We start from the raw sequence: 18,435 nt of genomic DNA, 5'->3' as shown, positions 1-18,435 counted from the left end.
TCCCAATCTTGCTGCTCCTCATTCGTCAGCCAGCCAGCTTAGTACATGAGCTCAGTATCGGGCCGATACCGGTGCATCCCTAATTTATATTGTTGCAGCACCTGTTGCTCACCCTCTGTCTGAACGCTCTGGTTTCATTAAGCCCCGCCTTCTGAAAAGCCCAGCCTGTTCTGATTGGTCAGCCGGTCCCAGACTGTTGTGATTGGTCTACAGCGATATGATGTGTGTTCACCATCTTATCTGCATTACAAACCCAATGATGAGCTAATAAGAAATCTGTGCGTCTCAGTGTGGTTGAAACACTGTCGGTTCTTGTTTCAGTTGTGCATAAATTGAGCTGAACAGCTGAAAACCTGCAACATCTCATTTGGATTCATCTCTCTAATTACACAAGACACAATGTAATTATGTTCATATTGGTTGTCATTTTTCCTGTTTGCCATCAGCATGTAGTTGTTCCCGCTGGGCTTCACACAGAAATGAAGATCGTCATCTAATTTAGCTTGAGAACTCATGCTATTTGATGAGCAAACATCTATTTAACCCTTTCTCTCTCTGATAGTTCCTCTTTCAGTGTGTGTGTTTGTGGGATTTTTTCACTCATGCTCACACACACACTCACAATGCAAAGTATTTATATAGCGCTTTTTACAATACAGATTGATTCATAAAACAATTTCTTTAATTGTATTCTCTATGTAAATGCATTTATAGTCTCATATGTGCTGCTTCGGTGGTGTTTAAACACAGACGAACAGAATCAGCACTGAACCCTTGAGCAAATCTCATAACCTCATGTTACATTCCTGTTGCTTTCAAATGCCTCTCTTGATCATGATCACCATTCCTCATCGTGCATCTTGTTTGTATTTCAGTGGAATACATGGGCTTGCCATATTCGCACTGAATGATGGCACAGGATCAGTGTTTATAAGACGCTCTTCGAGCCGTGTCTCCACCATCTGCACACCTATTCCTCCATCCCATCGTCCTCGCTGGGTCTGCCGGTCATCCCGAGGATGGGGGATGGGGGGGGGGGGTGCTGTGGGAGCCTTCCCTCCATCCATGTATATTCACTGGAAACCCCGTTCAGTAGCTGCGGTTCAGCGTAAGCGTAATACACTCACGTAAGCAGTGATGCAGCAGATCGTGAGGGACAGGGGGAGGGAGAGAGAGAGAGAGAGAGAGAGTGAGAGAGGAGAGAGAGAGAGAGAGGAGAGAGAGAGAGGAGAGAGAGAGAGAGAGAGAGAGAGGGAGAGAGAGGGAGAGAGAGAGAGAGAGAGAGAGAGAGGAGAGAGAGAGAGAGAGAGAGAGAGAGAGAGAGAGAGCAAGGGAGAGAGAGAGAGAGAGACAGGCAGAGTGTGAACACAAACAGATCACACACTTATACACACACTCACGCACACACACACACAAGCACACGCACACACTCATACTCGTACACACACTTGTACGCTCACTCACACACTAACACATGCTCACACACACTCACAAGTCAAGTCACCTTTATTTACAGACTTGTACACTCTCGCACACATTCATACGCGTTCACACACGCACACACGCACTCATACTCTTACACACACTCTCACACTTGTACACTCACTCACTCACTCACTCACTCAGTCACACACTCACACACACACACACAGACACACACACATTCACTCTCTCACAAGTCAAGTCACCTTTATTGACACACTTGTACACACACACACACACACACACTCAGTGATGTAGGAGATCGTGAGGGACAGGGGGAGGGGGAGGGGGAGTACCGGCGAGGGAGGGAGAGCCTTTGAGAGGAGGAGAGGGAGAGAGAGAGCGAGAGAGAGAGAGAGAGAGAGAGAGAGAGAGAGTGAGTGTGAGAGGATGAGGAGGAGGAGAGAGAGAAAGAGAGAGAGAGAGAGAGAGAGAGAAAGAGGGGGAGGGAGAGCGTGTGAGAGGAGGAGAACGAGGGAGAGCGAGAGACACAGGCACCGTGTGAGCATCTCTTCCTGGCATTCGAGCTGTCAGTGTAGGAAGAGCAACATCAACACAAACACACACACACACATCTGATCTGAGCCTTTAACCGCCACCAGCCATGAACTTCCTCCGCCGTCGTCTCTCCGACAGCAGCTTCATCGCGAACCTTCCCAACGGATACATGTCGGATCTCCAGCGTCCCGATCCTCCTCCTCCTCCTCCTCCCAGCGGCCCGACCCCGACTCCGACTCCATCAGCCCAGTCCCCCCCCGCGCCTCCAGCGGCCCAGTCCACCGGCTCCACCGGCTCCACCGGCTCCACCGGCTCCGGCTTCTTCAGCTCCATCACCAACGCCGTCAAGCAGACCGCGGCGTCAGCGGGACTGGTGGAGCAGAGCCCGTCAGCGGCGGCGCGCAGGTTCCGGATCCTCCTGGTCATCGACGAGCCGCAGCACGACTGGTGAGTTGAACCACACTTGTTGACTGTGCATGAATCCGTGCGCACGTCACTCGCCCATGCTTGTTTTGATCTCAGTGTCGGGTCTTCTTCACCAAACCGGGCTGATTCCAGTCAGAAGTCCTTTATTTAAACAGTGCTTGATTAACAACACTGTTCGTCACAACGCAGAGTTTCGATCTCCTTTTATCGAGATCATCCTGGGTTGTGTTTGAGATGCATCCCTGATGACGAGAGGTTCGGCTGCTGGAACTGGAAGTGTGGTTGATCATGTTTTTGCAGTCCTAATTGCTGGTTATGAAATCCCCATCTGTACAGTCACTGTTACTATAGCCTTCACTCTAGTGCTGCGATCGATTGGCTGTGCAACACTGCATGCATGAATCAGTGCTCACGTTACTCGCCCATGCTCGTTTCAGAGCTTCACGACACGTTTTAATCTCAGTTTAGGGTTTTCTTCACAAAAGATTCCAGTCAGAAGTCGATTGGCACCTTGAATGCCTGATACGCCTCTTAAGCAAACAGGCTTGATTTACAGCACCGTCAGTCACGATGCAGATTGAGCACTAGAGCTACTCTCTACATCACAATCTCAAGCTTTTATTAAGATTATTAAGATTTTAGATTCTCCTGCATCACTGACAACAAACTTTGTTGCATTATTTTCCTCTGTAAAGCTGCATTGATGCAATCTGTGCTGCAAAAAGCGCTATTTAAATAAAGGAGACTTGACTTGACACTGATGATGAAGGGTTAGGCTGCTGGAAGTGTTTCCATCTTTTGCAATCTTTAGTTCCTCTGTGTCGTTATCATTATAGTTGTGGTGTGGAATCTGCTATCCTCTTCCAGTCTCGGCTACTGTAGTCTCCACTCCAGTGCTGCGATCGATCGGCTTGGAAAGTCCCCGTCCAGCTGCACCTGATGAATGTTCGGAGTGCATTACATTAATGAGCTTAGCGCTCCAAGCGTGCCACAGAAGACATTTATTCACAGGATTTGCATAGTAAAAAACCCAGAGTAGAGGAATCCCAACTTACTTCCCCTCATTACAAACATGAATATTTCAGCGGCGTTTCTCCAGGAGAGTCAGCATGCGTTCTCTCTAAGAAAGGAAAGCCAACTGTGTGTAATGTGGATGCTATTGATTTTTCCAGCGCTGGGCGAAGCCCGTGAGGCTCAATGCGACTGACTTAGGAAGCCAGGGCTTTTACTGTAATGTAAGCGAGCCTAATTAGAGCCTTGCAAATGTTTTGCAAATGTTTTGCATTCAGTTTGCATTTCAAAGATGTCATGCTAACTCAAGTTTTTAGATTGTTCACTCTCAGAAAGAAATGGCGCAAAAGCTGTCACTGGGACGGTACCCTTTAAAAAGGTACTAATATGTATCTTTTGGTACACTCTCAGAAAATACATAAATGTACCTTGAGGTCCAATAATAAGCCCTATGGGGTACGTTAGTGTAGATTGTACCTTGGGGGACAGAAATGGACTCCTGCTGTACCCCTATTTCTGACAGTGATATGTGCCTTTCAGGGACTAATATGCACTCTTTAGGTACACATGGATGTCTTTTGAAAGGGTTCTGCGCCAGTGTCAGCTTTTGTACCTTTTTTTCTGAGCTTGCGTATTCAGTGCGAGCAGAAAACAGCAGGAGTGATGAGCAGAGAATGAGGACACAGACATCATGTTTACCTCTTATATTAACATCCCATCCCTGTGCATTTCACATAATCGCCCGCATTTACGTCCCAGCATTAAGTGAGAAAGCTTCATTATTGGGGGTGATCTGGAAAGCGTCTTGTGCGGCGCTGAAGAGTGAGGATGACACAAACATGAAGCTTACATAACCGTCGGCTTCCATCTTCGGTGTGTGTGATCTGCCACGTCCAGTCCTCTGAGAGAGACTCGCTTTATTTCCCTCAGGACTGTGTGCTGTTCTCTTGCTGGAGGATTCTGTGGCACTTGTGCTGTTGATTTTGCTCAAGAATTGTGAGAAATCTGTGGTTTTGTAAATGTTAGTTTACCCCCCCCCCCCCCCCCCCCGGTGGATGTGGGAATACGGAGCGGTTCTGCCCTTGAGTCTCCTCTGTGTGGATCGGGAGAGAGTGTGTGAGGGCAGTCATGTGTTGAAGGAAAGAGAAGAGACATGGTGAATCAGCACAGCGAGCCCGAGGCTTGCGTCTGAGCGCTGTGTGTGAGTGTGTGCGAGTGTGTGTGAGGATGATGATGTTGTTGCTGGGAAAGCAAAATGTCGACATGCGGGACAGATATTTCCTGCAATTATGTTTATGTGTATACATGTGTGTTAACTGCCTCCCCACCAGCGTTTCATTGTTGAGTTGCCAGCCAGCGTCAGCATCACTGATCATATTCACACAAATGTCATGGCCCCATAATATTTTGTTGTATGAATATGTAAACAGTCAATATATCAACAAAAAGACAAAAGAAAAGAGAAGAGCCTCTGGTTGTATTCTAGCTTTATTCATTCTCTTTTATCAGCACTTGAATGTGAGTGTGTTTCACCTTCGTCTGGATGATCAAAACATAGATCAAGTCCATCAACACCTCAAAGCTTCACGTCATTTCCTCTTCAAGTGTTCCACATTTCATTCAGTAACATTAGGCAGTTTTGATTTACAGTATATGCTGTTTAATGTTTAATGATCAGCATTTTCACTGGCCACAATTTTGGCCAATTGCATAGGGAAAACTGCCAAATTGATATTTTTAATATAATCTCATAATTTCACTGCAGGTATTTTAGGTTACTGTCACTTTAAGACCTAATGCACGGATTCATTATACTGTCACACATGCGTTTTCTTTCTCAGCGGTTTACGTTCACTTATAATGTAACTGACTGTGTTAAGGTCAGTACTCGCCATGCCTGGCATTTTGACATTATTTTGTGTGTGTTTGACTGTTTAAGCGCAATACGCAGCGAAAATTAACTCAATTTAGTACTGAGAGGCAGCTTTATGTGTCGCACTTTGGCTGTCAACACGAAATCTGCAGGAATATGTGAAATTATGCGCAATCCCTCGCGGATATTCAAGCCCTGTAACAGCAACAGTATTCATCCAGAGCAAATGAAGCGAGTGAGTGAGGGAGAGATGAGAGAGAGAGAGAAAGCAGGAATCGTGTATACCTATTCTGTGAGAATTGAGGATTGGAAGTGGTTCAAATATTTCAGTATCGCTATGTAGGCAATCAGAAAATCTTTATTTTTTACAACACTACATTGCACTTAGTTTACTATTTCAGATGCCTTTTTAAATACAGCCGTAAAACGCTGAAAATACGGAATGCCGGTGTTTCATAAATGATGGAAATTCGCATCATTAGCGGGGAAAGAGTTAATATGCACATATTATTCTTTTTTTTATTTTACTCACTTTAGCTGTTTGTGGATGTAAACAACATCTGCAAAGTAACAAAGCACAAAGTGAGTGAATTCCACAAAGTGAGCCACTTCACGTCAAACCCTATTATCAGACTGTTCTTTTCGGAGAGGCGGGGCTTTAAAGAGACAGGTCCTAAAACACAGAGGATTACAGCATGAGAAAAAACAATTGTGTTTCGAACTTTAAAGGTGCCGTATTACACCCCTTTTCACAAGATGTAATATAAATCAGTGTGTCTCCAGAATGTCTGTGAAATTTTAGCTCAAAATACCAGATACCAGAAACGCGCCGTTTTTGTGTGTGTCCCTTTAAATGCAAATGAGCTTTAGCTCCGCCTCCGTCCAGAAGAGGGCGGAGTCTTTACACGAGCTTCAGAAACTCCGGCAATAACAGAACAGGCCAATCTCCCTCATCCAGAATCCCAGAATAACCAGTAGCGAGTGCAGCCTTACGGAGAGACTCAGGAAGAGCTTCTGAATGTTAGTGGAGACATTTCTGTAGTTGTCGTGGAGTTACACTGATCATCTCATCATCATGTTGAACGTTTACACAAGTTGACTTTTCACGTTTTCTGGGCTAGATGCACCGGGAACCCGATTATAGCACTTAAACACGGAAAAAGTCTGTTTGTAAAACTTTAAAGCACTTGTTTTTATGTATATTTCAACTCTACATCGATGGGATTAGCCGTGTTTGAAGCAGTTTATAATAATGTGCTTAAATCTCACACTCGTAATCGTGCTGTTGTTCTGAATATGATGATCACCTGAGGATCGTGTCTGTCGCACAGATGTGAGTCACTGCAACTGATCGTTCAGACTAAACCTGATGTGTGTGTAAAGGGGTCGTGGCGTCTCAGCTCAGGTGTGCTTGAGTCCGAGTCTGTGTCTCTGAACACGTGGAGTATTAACCCTAGTGTAATTTAATCATGTCTTCTGACCTTATCTAACAGCATCTAACTCAATCAGCCCGGCTCTGCTGAACATCCGCACAAACACAGACACAGAGCTCATTTCATGCCTGGAAAAGTTAGTTCTTTAGCTTACGGGTATAGGGTTAGCTAATGCAAAAACTATATTGCTTTTAGGAGTGACATGGGTTAGCACATTGATTCTGCGGTACTTTGAGCAGTGAAAATATTAATTATCAAATAACAGTGAAAGCATTTATACTTATTGTGGCAACACTTTACTATAAGGTTTCACCTGTTAACATTTAATCTTAGTCCATGTTCATTTCAACATTTACTGATATACTAAAACAAAACTTGTATCTGTTAATATATGAGAGTTCAACTAAGTGACACATTAAAGATAAATTACATTTTGGTAACACTTTATAATAACTGCACGCTATTAATCATTAGTTAAGCATCAGTAAACAGTTAATTCATCATTTATAAAGCATTAATAGACATTAATAAGCAGTTCATAAATACAGTTATAAATGCTGCATTCTTGATTTAAAAGCATATCTATAATGTGTTTAATAACTGTATTTTCGTACTTTATTAATGATCAATAAATGCTTTATTAACATGTATTTCTACTGTAATTCAGGGTTAATTCAGGTAGATATAAAGCATTTAGTTGTGGTCAGTTCACTATGTTTGTGAGCTCATCTAAAGTGAGGACTAGTTATGCCTTGTAAAGCATTTATAAAGGAGATTTAAAGGCTGTTAATATTTCTATGTTCTGTATCACCAAGTGTGTGTGTTTCCTTTTCTGTTCAGAAGATAACTGAGCCTTTAAATCTCCTTTATAAATGTTTTACAAGGCATAACTAGTCCTCACTTTAGATGAGCTCACAAACATAGTGAACTGACCACTACTAAATGCTTAATTACTACCTGAATCTACTACATTTACTTACACTTTCTAAGTGATCTTATATGAACCACTGACAACTCCTAAATAACTGGTTTGTAAATAATGCAATACTTCATTTAGAAATGATAAATTGATCATTATTAAATTGTGAAAATACAGTTATTAAACACATTATAGATATGCTTGTAAATCAAGAATGCAGCATTTATAGCCGTATTTATAAACTGCTTATTAATGTCTATTACTGCTTTATAAATGATGAATTAACTGTTTACTAATGATTAATAGCGTGCAGTTATTATTTTAATGCTGGAATGTTACATTACTTTGCTGATTAATCTCACGGATCGATTCTGATACACAGTCAGGGAACATTTGGGACATTTGATGATGGATAATCAAGCTATTTTAATCTTAATAATGTCAAATTAGTTTTAATTGATTATACACATAACCCAATGCCTGTAATTACACTGAAAGTAATGAATTAATTTCATTAGAAAAGTCCTAAACTGGAAGTACATGAGCACCTGAAACTGCAGTAATACAGATTAATATTAAATATAATAAGTGGCCAGTCCTCCAGCCTCAGGGGAAACTCCTGCGCGCTTGCTAATAAAACAAAGATGTCGTCTATAATTTGTCCTGTGCTCGTTTGCTTTAATGAGCCTGTTGATGCTCATTGATGACTGAAGGCTCAAGAGCTTTTATTTCTCTCGACTCTAATGAGCTTTTACTCTACATTTCCCTCACAGCTTTGACAGATGAAAAACTGCTGCAATTACCAGAAACTCTGGACTTTTTAATAGTCTTATAGTGATTTAGTGATTTAGTTCTCAGCATTACCTTGCACCAAAATTTATTTACATCATTTAATAAAAAACCCAGATTTTTTCTCTGTTTAACAAAAAATATTAATATTAAAAAATGTATGATTCCTGCTTGGGAGGATATTAACTGATTACAGTAAATTAAATGACTTATTGTGATGAAACTTAATAGATATAGTAATATTACACTGTCATTGAGTCATAAGCTGATGTCAGTGCTGAACGGATCACTCAGTTGACGTGTTCATTTCTGTAATAACAGAGCAGAAACTGCAACACATAAATACTGTCATCAAACTGACGAATAAATACCTGCTGTTTGGCTCTCAACAACTGTTTCCATTCGAGGTTTTTTATCTTTTAGTATGAATATGTTAGCCTTGAGGTTATGAATAAGCTGGTGTGTTCCGAAACAATGACAAAATTCACATTTAGGAGATATAAGCATTCAAAACTCACAGTCTCTCACTTCCGCTAAAATGGATAAGGGATTTTTATGACATCACCGCTTCTCATCACATCTTCTGTCCAATCAAATGCTCTCTAGAATCTGAAGCTCCGCCCCCTGTGCTATAAACACCACCTGGCCAAAGCGGCCGTCGACACACAGAGCAATATGTGTTAAAGTCAAGATGTGTGTTCGGTTGCTTAAGAATGAAATGGCTAGAGTTTATTCACATCTCTGCTATTGAATCCAGCGTATCATCAGCGCTCGGATTCGCTTCCATGGTGCTGTCAGTCTGTGAGGGAAACGAAACGCTATTGGCTATTTGAAAAGGGGGAGGAGCCATTCAATATGCCCCGCCTTAGCTTCCTGTTTCAGTGGAAATTAAAGCTGTGCGTTTTCAGTGGGCCTTTAACTTGTGCATACAATTGGAATATTGCATAAAACATGTGTGAATAAAGTAACGTTTCCATCTCATGTTTTCATGAGGACAAATTGGGAAATTAGTGCAAAAGTTCCTGCAATCAGACTCTTGTCCCTCCAACATAAACGAGTGTGTCTCGAGCGTCAGACGAAACACAGTAAACGCTGTCGTGTTCTCTGGCGTTCGGATGCTGGCAGTGTTCGAATTGAGGGGGGGCTGGGGGGGTCCGGGACCCCCCATAAGCATCAAGGGACCCCCCATAAGGCCCAAAAAAATTACCTTGGGGGGTCCCCTGGTTTTTCATTAAAACTACTAGAAACATAATTTATTAGGTATATATATATATATATATATATATATATATATATATATATATATATATATATATATATATATATATATATAATCAAAGTATTGCGCTGCCGCTGCATTAGAAAGTAATTCAAATTAGATTTGCGTCTGAAAAGACGCTCAAGTGCGCCACACGCTGTTTTCTGAAGGAATTTACAGACTGTTGAATTTATAAACAGATACATTTTATTTATCGTGCCATTTATACGCCAAAAATAGTTGTTGTTTTTTTTGCTTGTAAATGATACGCACTGCAAACCCCTTGGGTAGGATTAGGGGTGTGGAGTACGTGTGTATTACACGCCATAAAGTGCGTATCATATGCACGCAAAAACTATTTTTGGAGAATAAATGGTACGAGAAATAAATTTCGTGCTATAAATAAGCACTTTCATGAGAGTCTGGCAGAGTGGATCCTCATTTTCACCTCACGATGACAGTAAGATAATATTAATATTTCTTTCTTTTATGATTGTTTGATAATTTACTGATCTGAATAGAATTTCGACTTTAACGCTTGTCCGGGACGTGCGTGTGTTTTTTAAGGGACAAGTGAAAGAGAATTGTACTTGCCCAACCGGACAAATGCCCTGATTAAAACAATTTTCAATATAAAAAAAAAAAAAAAATAAGAAATAACGTACTTGGTTACTAACGTAACCTCAGTTCCCTGAGAGTAAGGAAAGAGTATAGAGAGTAAAAATTAGGGAAAGAAATGCCCTTTATAAAGATAAAAAAAATTATATTCTGATAAGAGTGTTTTCCAACAGTGATGTAATGAAACATTGACAATTTAAGTTTGAAGGGAGTAAAGCCTCTGTTTAGGCTGGAAATGTAATTTTGACAAAAGAAGAACTTTTATTTTAAATAAATCTTAATTTTAAATCAGCCTACTTCAGTGTGATATTTTATCATATTATCATGCTTAACACTGAGAATTTGAATAATTGAAATGTGATGATCAGATGCAGATATCTAAATCAGAGAATATCATATAGGTTCGGGAGGTTGGCGGGTGGATTATTTATTTTTAACAGCAGGTTCGGGGGACTCAAAGTGCACCAGATTAATGAATTTATCTTTAAAATGTACAAAATTTTCTTTCGGGGGGGCATGCCCCCGGACCCCCCTAGAGGTACCGAGCTCAACCCGCAAAAATACTGTGCGAAACACAGTAGGCTATATGATGGTCTACGAAAAATACACATTTAATTATCTTATTAAAATACATGATCGGGATATTAGCACCTACGCCTCGTTTTGAGCCAGGAAAAACCCGGATTATTACATATTTTTTGGGTGGAAAAAAGTCTTTGTTCATCAATTATGCACAGAGTTAATGCTCAGCTGAAAAAACATCTTCTGAAACACTAAAAGTTAAGTAAATGAAATTATAGTATTATATGAAATAAATAAATGAAAATATGTATATTATTACGTTTTTTTGTTTGTTTGTTTTTTTTTGGGGGGGGGGGACCCCCCAAGAGCTTTGACACAATTCGAACACTGGATGCTGGTGTTCGGGAACACACTCGTGTGTGTGAGACGCTTTTGGAGGGAATTACACCAGATCATTCTGATCACACACTCTTTCAGAAACACCAAACCAACATTAGAGATGCTGCGACGCCATTGGTCCGCCGGTTACTCCAGTTATCCAATCACAGCCTCCGCTGAGGCACCTGAGGTTTTTGTTTTATTCAGTAAATGAGTTTCCATCATAGTTAATATGCACGTCTTATCAGAATGATCCGCCTCAGCTGATCGCATGTTTTCTATCCACATGTTTTGAATGTCTATGCATCTTGTCTCTGTCTCTGTTGTTCAATCTACTGAAACACTGCATGTGCTCTTGTCTATATTTCATGTTCTATTGGTCGAGTTTCTGGAATAAAAAATAACATTGCAAGAATACTTTCGGATGCTTTCACAGTAACACATATGGAATTATTCATTGTGTATGTGCAACTCTATACACAAGCAGGATATGTTGTGTGTGTGCAAACTGTTTTATATGCATGTGATGTACTGTAACTGATTTAGCGAAGTTTATTTTACTATTTCAGTCTTTCTACTTACAAAAGTTCATGCTTACTGTTTTTTGTAATTATTAATGATTGTTATACTAGCAGTTTCTGAGTGAGAATTGGAGAGAGAGTATAGTAAGTTTACTGTAAGTGTTTTCAGCTTTATAATGTGTGTCAGTGATGAATGATCTGAAGCTGAGCTGATCACAGACTGAATCGCTGCTTCGTTCTCTTTATGAATCTGGCAATATCGACACATGAATCGGACCAATATAAGCTAATATTTTTACATTCCAGCTAACGTCCTTTTGTCAAGCGTCCATTTTAAATTCCCACATATATTATTTTTGTCTTAAAAATGTATCAGCACAAAAATCTTTTTAAAATGTTAAAAACTGATGTTCTTCCTCAGAGTTTGTCTTGTTTTCCAGCACAAATTAAAACAATTCTTAAATCAAAATTCATTTACTGGAGAAGCAAAATGTCTGAAGATATATAAGTCTTGCTTTCTGAAAAACAATTATCAAAATAAAGTGAGTTTATCACTAGGGTCTGAAAAATAAAACTTAATTCAAAGGGAAAACACGATTATTTTTCTGATCTCGCTGACAGATATTTCTTCCTGTTTTAAGCACAAACTCACTTCATTTAAACAATTTTTCTCAGAAAGTAAGACTTAATATCTTCAGTCATTTTGCTTTTCCAGTAAATGTATCTTGATTTAAGAATGTTTTATATTTGTACAGAAGAAAAAAAAAATCCTTTTTTGCAGTGTATCATAAATCATGCATTCAGTAATGTCTACATTTGAGTTTAAATAAGTCAAACTTTCTTTAAAACTTTCTTTATTTGAACAGTAAATGATGTTATCATCTATATAGCCTCATGTTACTCGCATGATCCAAACAATAAGAAATACAAAACCAGACTTCTACGTAAGAATGCATTTCTTCAAGAATGCATTCAAAAAAATGCATGTTTGACGTCTTCATTCATTCATAAATCATGTATAATAAACACTGCAATATTCCATAAAAAAAAAAAAACTTGAACAAACAAAAACAGTTTGTCCAATGTTTCTTTGCTCTGAAGCAAATCCAGCTTGATGAGCGCTAAACTAAACGTCTGTCTAATATGAAATCTAATACTCTGGTTTATAGACTGTATTATTCCAGCTGATTAATAATCTTCATGTCTGGTGGATCAGGGCCTGTGTGAGCTCTCATGTATCACGCTGTGTGTTGTGCTCTCGCCCTCGAGCCATCGGACCAAATAATACCCATAATGCTTCAGTTAGCTTGCATGGTCAGTCATTCGTCGGATGTGGAAGGAACTCACAGCTTTTCCTATATCTAAAGAAGACGAGCTGCAATAACACACACTCACACGGTGCACTTTAGTACACAAACAACCTGAAGTCTTTCTGGTCCGGACACACACTCACACACACTCAAGCCTCGTGTGTTTGTCAGCAGAAATGCTTCGTGGATCTGTGAGCTTTCATGTGGCTAAAAATAAAGCACAAGCTCAGTGTGGAAAGAGGATTGTGCTTTATTCTTTCTATAGTCCATTATGAATCAAGAATCGAGATTCTGCATTGAAATTATTTGCATAGACAAATTCATCTATTTTTAGCAGTTCTGTATATCTCACAGCATGTCAATCATTTTCCCATTGAGAGGTGAAGAAATCCTATATTTGCATTACCGTGATTAGATACACACTAACAATGAGCAACAATAATATTATGCATTATCAAACTTATGATTTCTTCCCATCTGGGGAAATAAACGGGCAGAAAAAGAAGAACGTCCTGAGAAAGAAGAGGTCAGAAAACAAGCAGCCTTCAGAATCTGGACAAATATCTTTCATTACTGTCAGGACACATGCTATCTAATGTTGGACATTTGATTTTCATTCCTTCTTCTCAGAAGCTGCCAGATATTAAATGGTTATCAAATAATCCTGAAATATAAATGTGTGTTTGATGAATGTTCAGAGAATGAGGAACTGCACGACGGCTCTTTGTAAAGTCTCAGTCAGAATCAACGGCTGGAGATGAGTCGAAGTCAAAAACGTGCCATAATTATCCTATATTATAAAAAAATACAGGTTCCTGAAGCCATAAAGAACCATTTCTGGTTCCCAAAGAACATTTGTTCGGTTCTTAAAAGAACCATTTTTCTTAGTGATGATAAGAGCATTTTCAAAATCTGAAGATCCTTTTCCAATAAAGAACCTTTTGTGGAATGAAAAGGTTCCAGGCATGTTAAAGGATCTTCATGGAATCATAAATGCCAAAAAATTACCTTTTTTAAGAGTGTATGTGTGCAATGAAAAAAGTAAATAATTCCTTAAAAAAAAAAAAAAAGTACAGTACTGCCGCTTGTTCAAATGTTAAGTTATAAAACCCATAGAAAACATTGTAGCTTGATAAGGATTATGTTTTATTAATTATGTCATATTAAAGTGCCCTATTATGCTATATTTAATTTTCCTAATGTTGTTTTTGGCGTCTCCTTCAACAGCTTCACATTCATCCAAGGTCAAAAACACTTTAATGTCCTCATAATCTCCACTGCAGCGTCAGCTCTTTCTCTCAGTGTCTGAAACGCTTCCATCGGAGATTCAGTCTCTCTAAACCCCGCCTCTCTGAGAGCTGCTCTGCTCTGATTGGTCAGAAAGCAAACGCTCATTATCATATCTGAATCTCAGCTCTTGATCACAGTGATACGAACAGTAACGATGGCGTGGGTTTTACCGTATCAATCTCAGAAAACAGCGTCTTCTCGACACGAACAACACGAACCAAACTCTTCCAGTCTCAGATACACTACAGTGTTTAAGGGCGGAGCTAAGAGACGCTGCTCAGCCAATCAACACCACAGGCTGGCATTATGCAAATTAGTTACAAACCTGTGACTGAATAACTGACGACTCGTTTCAGTTCAGAATCACTTTCTTTTAGGAGACGGAAATATGATATTACTTTTTAAATGAGAAATTACAGAGTCTTTAATTTTTTTGTTCTATGAATTTCAAAAGCTTTCTCTGTTTTATCATCTGGTACTGCCTCATTTGTCCCGGACTCGTGGGACTCGTGATCCGGCAGAGATCCGGCTCTCCGGAACGGGAATGAGTGACAGTAACCTTTCTCAACATGTGTTGTAAGTCATGTAAAGAGCATCAGCGTCAGATTTCACCAGCGTTACTCTGATTTCAAAGAGTGAAAAACACATTATTATTAAAGATCTGAATGCGTATGACGAATATTGTTGGAATTCCTTTTGTTCCTATAGTTGTCAGACAGCTGAGCTGATGATATGAAATGCATGTTCATTATGGAGAGAGAGAGAGAGAGAGAGAGAGAGAGAGAGAGAGAGAGAGAGAGAGAGAGAGAGAGAGAGAGAGAGAGAGGATAAATGAAGACATTGGCATTTCAAAACAACCTATTAGTAAAACGATCTCACACATCATTGATGCGGCGCTCGGGGAAATCCTGCCGGTCTCACTCTTCATGCAAGTCAACTGGAAAGAAATTGAAGAAAAGTATTGATCCTCACAAAATAAAATAATAAATTCAATATTTCAGTGTGACGGGTCTAATAAACTGTTCTCAAAAGACTATCAGTGAGAAATATCTGCTGATTGTCACGGGTTTTGCTCATATTTCTCAGGTAGGCTTATCATTTTTTATAAAACTATAAAACTACTTTCCCACAACTTCCCTACTTCTCATCCAAGAACAAGGTTCAGCCCTTGTCTTAAAGAATGTAGAAATAATGTTAGATTGGAGGAGACACAGAAATTATACATTTAAGTTTTGAAATAGATGTTTGAAACCAACTCTACTGTAATCATGTAAGAGGCCTATAACTTATCAAGTACACCGCCATTCAAACGTTTGGCATCATTATGATTTTGATTTTAAGAAATCGGTAATTTGACCAGCAAAGATGTATTAAATTGATCCAAAATGACTGTAAACATAATCTAAAAGATTTTCATTTCAAATAAATCCTGTTCTTCTGAACTTTCTATTCATCAAAGAATCCTGAAAAATAAAATGTATCACAGTTTCCACAAACATACAAACTGTTTTCAAAACTGATAATAATGAGAAACGTTTCCTGATCATCAAATCCTCATATTAGAGTGATTTCTGAAGGATCATGTGACACTGAAGACTGGAGTAATGATGCTGAACATTCAGCTTTGATCACAGAAATACATTACACTTTATATTCACATAGAAAACAGCTGATTTACACTGGGATAATATTCCACTGCTCCGACTTCTCTCCACTGATGAGGATCTTTCCTTCTGATTTCATAAATCTCACTCTCTGTCTTTGAGTCCTCAGGACCCAGTATATGAAATAAACCATACAGAACCAGCAGTATCTCCTCATAAACCACACAGAACCAGCGGTATCTCCTCATAAACCACACAGAACCAGCGGTATCTCCTCATAAACCACACAGAACCAGCGGCATCTCCTCATAAACCACACAGAACCAGCGGTATCTCCTCATAAACCACACAGAACCAGCGGTATCTCCTCATAAACCACACAGAACCAGCGGTATCTCCTCATAAACCACACAGAACCAGCGGCATCTCCTCATAAACCACACAGAACCAGCGGCATCTCCTCATAAACCACACAGAACCAACACAGAACCAGCAGTATCTCCTCATAAACCACACAGAACCAGCGGCATCTCCTCATAAACCAAGCAGAACCAGCGGCATCTCCTCATAAACCACACAGAACCAGCGGTATCTCCTCATAAACCACACAGAACCAGCGGCATCTCCTCATAAACCACACAGAACCAGCGGCATCTCCTCATAAACCACACAGAACCAGCGGTATCTCCTCATAAACCACACAGAACCAGCGGCATCTCCTCATAAACCACACAGAACCAGCGGCATCTCCTCATAAACCACACAGAACCAGCGGTATCTCCTCATAAACCACACAGGACCAGCGGCATCTACTCATAAACCACACAGGACCAGCGGCATCTCCTCATAAACCACACAGAACCAGCGGCATCTCCTCATAAACCACACAGAACCAACACAGAACCAGCAGTATCTCCTCATAAACCACACAGAACCAGCGGTATCTCCTCATAAACCACACAGAACCAGCGGTATCTCCTCATAAACCACACAGAACCAGCGGCATCTCCTCATAAACCACACAGAACCAGCAGTATCTCCTCATAAACCACACAGAACCAGCGGTATCTCCTCATAAACCACACAGAACCAGCGGTATCTCCTCATAAACCACACAGAACCAGCGGCATCTCCTCATAAACCACACAGAACCAGCAGTATCTCCTCATAAACCACACAGAACCAGCGGCATCTCCTCATAAACCACACAGAACCAGCGGTATCTCCTCATAAACCACACAGGACCGGCGGCATCTACTCATGAACCACACAGAACCAGCGGCATCTACTCATAAACCACACAGAACCAGCGACATCTCCTCATAAACCACACAGAACCAGCGGCATCTACTCATAAACCACACAGAACCAGCGGCATCTACTCATAAACCACACAGAACCAGCGGCATCTACTCATGAACCACACAGAACCAGCGGCATCTACTCTTAAACCACACAGAACCAGCGGCATCTACTCATAAACCACACAGAACCAGCGGCATCTACTCATAAACCACACAGAACCAGCGGTATCTCCTCATAAACCACACAGGACCGGCGGCATCTACTCATGAACCACACAGAACCAGCGGCATCTACTCATAAACCACACAGAACCAGCGACATCTCCTCATAAACCACACAGAACCAGCGGCATCTACTCATAAACCACACAGAACCAGCGGCATCTACTCATAAACCACACAGAACCAGCGGCATCTACTCATGAACCACACAGAACCAGCGGCATCTACTCTTAAACCACACAGAACCAGCGGCATCTACTCATAAACCACACAGAACCAGCGGCATCTACTCATAAACCACACAGAACCAGCGGCATCTACTCATGAACCACACAGAACCAGCGGCATCTCCTCATAAACCACACAGAACCAGCGGCATCTCCTCATAAACCACACAGAACCAGCGGCATCTCCTCATAAACCACACAGAACCAGCGGCATCTCCTCATAAACCACACAGAACCAGCGGCATCTCCTCATAAACCACACAGAACCAGCGGTATCTCCTCATAAACCACACAGAACCAGCGGCATCTCCTCATAAACCACACAGAACCAGCGGTATCTCCTCATAAACCACACAGAACCAGCGGCATCTACTCATAAACCACACAGAACCAGCGCCATCTCCTCATAAACCACACAGAACCAGCGGCATCTACTCATAAACCACACAGAACCAGCGGCATCTACTCATAAACCACACAGAACCAGCGGCATCTACTCATGAACCACACAGAACCAGCGTCATCTACTCTTAAACCACACAGAACCAGCGGCATCTCCTCATAAACCACACAGAACCAGCAGCATCTACTCATAAACCACACAGAACCAGCGGCATCTACTCATGAACCACACAGAACCAGCGGCATCTCCTCATAAACCACACAGAACCAGCGGCATCTCCTCATAAACCACACAGAACCAGCGGCATCTCCTCATAAAGCACACAGAACCAGCGGCATCTCCTCATA

The 18,435-nt window shown here is 40.9% G+C and overlaps 1 protein-coding gene across 1 annotated transcript in view; it reads left to right on the top strand.

Annotated features, from left to right (window-relative positions):
- Positions 1-2,086: 2,086 nt before the first annotated feature.
- syn2b (synapsin IIb) overlaps positions 2,087-18,435 on the top strand; it is a gene marked incomplete at both ends in the record, with an annotated part of 150,121 nt that continues 133,772 nt past the window's right edge. The window contains one exon of the mRNA XM_081357887.1: positions 2,087-2,427. Coding sequence (XP_081214013.1) covers positions 2,087-2,427 — 341 coding nt within the window. The remainder of the gene's footprint in view (positions 2,428-18,435) is intronic.

Source organism: Scardinius erythrophthalmus, assembly GCF_964197995.2.
Source record: "Scardinius erythrophthalmus genome assembly, chromosome: 25".
NCBI lineage: Eukaryota > Metazoa > Chordata > Actinopteri > Cypriniformes > Leuciscidae > Scardinius > Scardinius erythrophthalmus.
This window is presented reverse-complemented; position numbering and strand designations above follow the sequence as displayed.